The sequence below is a fragment of the Octodon degus genome, unplaced genomic scaffold (assembly GCF_000260255.1).
Source record: "Octodon degus isolate 3935 unplaced genomic scaffold, OctDeg1.0 scaffold00004, whole genome shotgun sequence".
In the NCBI taxonomy this organism is placed as follows: Eukaryota; Metazoa; Chordata; class Mammalia; order Rodentia; family Octodontidae; genus Octodon; species Octodon degus.
The window spans coordinates 28770859-28772372 of NW_004524580.1; the positions used below are offsets into that span (position 1 = coordinate 28770859).

A 1514-nucleotide genomic window follows, 5' to 3' on the forward strand; every position below is an offset into this window, starting at 1 on the left:
GTGCTGGGGATCGAACCGCGGTCCCTGTGCTTTGCCAAGCTTGTTTCAAGTAGGTGCTTTAGACCACTGAGCCATCTCTCCAGCCCCCAGCTAGGATTTCTTGAAGATTATATGAGGAAGATAAAAGATCCAGTACAGAATGGGTTAGACATTAGAATTTTTTTTTTTTTTTAATCTTTTAAAATTGTTTCAAGGGGCTGGAGAGGTAGCTCAGTAGAATAAGTGCTTGCCTGGCAAGTTCAGGGTCCCGAGTTCAGTCCCTGGTACCGCAAAAAAGGAAAAAAAAACAACAACAAAAAAACCATTTCAAGACTGGTTTTGGATGTCCTTTTCGCCCTGAGGGGAGTGGCTAAGCAAAGATATTTTGAAGAAGTAAATATTTAGGGAATAATTGTGTTTCTTTGTTCTAGGGTTATTCCTAATTGTCAATTCAGGTCAAAAACAGCACGTCTTAAAACATTTACTGCTAACCAGATTGATGAAATAAAAGACCCTTCAGGACTCTTTTACATCCTTCCTTTTCAAAAGGTAATGCAATCATGTGGCATTTCTAGCATTAGAAACCTAAATTGAAATGTGATTTTTAGTTATACATACAAGACACTTTGGATTTCTGAGAAGAGTTGACTTAAATGTTAACCAAGATCTGTTTAAAACCCAAAGTAGAAATTGAATTGCCATGGTAACAATGAATGACCGTCATTTAGCTACTGATTTTGAATGCTGAATTTTACTTTTGTTAAATTTATTTATTGGGGTCGGGGAGATGGCTCAGTAGAATAAGCACTTGTCTGGCAAGTGCAAGGGCCTGAGTTCAATCCCTGGTTCCGCCAAAACAAAACAAAACAAAAATAATAATAATAAAATTTATTTTCATTTATGTATTTGGTACAGCTCGGACTTGTAGTGATCCCCTGTTTTCAGCCCCCCCAAGTGCTGACATTACAGGCTGCACCACCTCGCCTGGATTGGTGGCTCAGTGCACCCTGGGGGCAGGGCTGGTGTGGCATTTGGTGCCAGGGATCAAACCCTGGTCCCTGTGCTTGCCAAAGCAGGTGCTTAGTCTGCTGAGCTATCTCTCTGGCCCTATTTTTGTTAAATTTACATAGGTAATATCACACACACTAAAACAAAAATATAGAAAATACTTTTTTTTTATATTAGTGTATCATTCACACTTTGGTTATTGTTCATTTGTAATTTTTTGAACTCCTTTAAGGACAAAAATAACAATGTAATTAGTTTGAAATTGACACCACATTAATCCAAAAATTACATTAGGCGTAGACATAGAGAACATACACATAAACCATTAGACTAAATGATATAGAATTGATATTAATCTGATTTTTAAAAATTGTTCTCAATGGAACACCCATCTCTGACAAAGCAAAACAAAAAAGGGGGATATATTAAAGGACCGAGGACCAGGGAGGTGGCTCAGTAGAATAAGCACTTCCCTGGCAAGTGCAAGGGCCTGAGTTCAATCCCTGGTTCCGCAAAAATAAATAAAT

At 38.0% G+C, this 1514-nt stretch overlaps 1 protein-coding gene across 1 annotated transcript in view; it reads left to right on the forward strand.

The window, feature by feature from the left end:
• The window catches only part of Actr6 (ARP6 actin related protein 6 homolog), a 23516-nt gene that overhangs the window by 3509 nt on the left and 18493 nt on the right, over positions 1 to 1514 (forward strand). The window contains exon 2 of the mRNA XM_023718125.1: positions 411 to 528. Coding sequence (XP_023573893.1) covers positions 411 to 528 — 118 coding nt within the window. The remainder of the gene's footprint in view (positions 1 to 410; positions 529 to 1514) is intronic.